At 34.2% G+C, this 1,019-nt stretch overlaps 1 protein-coding gene across 1 annotated transcript; it reads left to right on the top strand.

Moving 5' to 3' along the window:
* The first annotated feature begins 212 nt into the window (after positions 1–212).
* On the top strand, positions 213–602 carry LOC125842717 (secreted RxLR effector protein 161-like). Its single transcript, XM_049522045.1, has one exon. The coding sequence runs from the start codon at positions 213–215 to the stop codon at positions 600–602; it is 390 nt and encodes a 129-aa protein (XP_049378002.1).
* The last annotated feature ends 417 nt before the right edge of the window (positions 603–1,019 follow it).

Here is a 1,019-nt window from a genome sequence, read left to right as displayed (position 1 = left end):
GTGAAAGAAGGAATTTTTATTTCTCAAAAGAAGTATACTAAAAATATTCTTCAAAAATTCAAAATGATGGATTGTAGGTCTGTGGCCATACCATTAGTAGCAAATGAGAAGTTCAGAAAAGATGATGGAGAAAAGAAAGTTAATAGCTCACTTTATAGGAGCTTGATTGTAACCCTGCTATATCTTACGTTACTTCAACAAGATCTGACATTATGTTTGCTGCTAGTTTATTATCCAGATTCATGCAAGAGCCAAGCCAAGTGCATTTTGGAGCTGCAAAGCGTGTTCTACACTACTTGCAAGGAACAATGAATTATGGGATAATGTACAAATTTGGTGAAAATTTGAACTTAATTGGTTATTCTGATAGTGGTTGGGATGGAAGTATAGATGACACGAAGAGTACTTCTGGTTATGCTTTCTTATTTGGATCAAGTATTTGTTCATGGTTATCAAAAAAGCAAAGTGTTGTTGCTCAATCCACTGCCGAAGCAGAATATGTCTCAGCAGCTAAGGCTACTTCTCAAGCTATTTGGCTTAGGAGAATATTTGAAGACACTGGTGAAAAACAAAAAAAGAGGAACTATTTTGTATTGCGATAACAAATCAGCAATTGCAATTGCCAAAAATCCAGTCAACCATGAAAGATCAAAGCATATTTCCATCAAGTATCATTTTATCCGATAAGCACAAGAGAAAGGTGAAATTCAATTGCATTATTGCCAGACAGGAGAACAACTTGATGACATCTTCACAAAGCACTTCCTAGAGAAAAGTTTTGCTATCTTCAAGAACGCATTGGAGTTGTCAAGCAAATGCATTAAGGGGGAGTAGGGTTGGAATTAATGCATCCACATTAATGTTTAGTCTTCCAAAATTGTCTCTTAGTTTTTCAAGAAGTCTTTTAGAATTTCGTAATACATGTATCTAGTAAATTGTGATACATGTATCTAGTTATTTGTGCAAGACCTTTGATTTACATTATTAGTAGTATAAATAGAGATGTAGTTGATGATTGT

This window comes from Solanum stenotomum, chromosome 10, assembly GCF_019186545.1.
Source record: "Solanum stenotomum isolate F172 chromosome 10, ASM1918654v1, whole genome shotgun sequence".
Taxonomy (NCBI): Eukaryota; Viridiplantae; Streptophyta; class Magnoliopsida; order Solanales; family Solanaceae; genus Solanum; species Solanum stenotomum.
Note: the sequence above shows the minus strand (reverse complement) of the source record. Positions and strands in the feature narration are given on the sequence as shown.

What these genes read in the sequence shown, in the direction of transcription:
- LOC125842717 (XM_049522045.1), top strand. Translation starts at nt 213, where the DNA reads ATGTTTGCTGCTAGTTTATTATCCAGATTCATGCAAGAGCCAAGCCAA.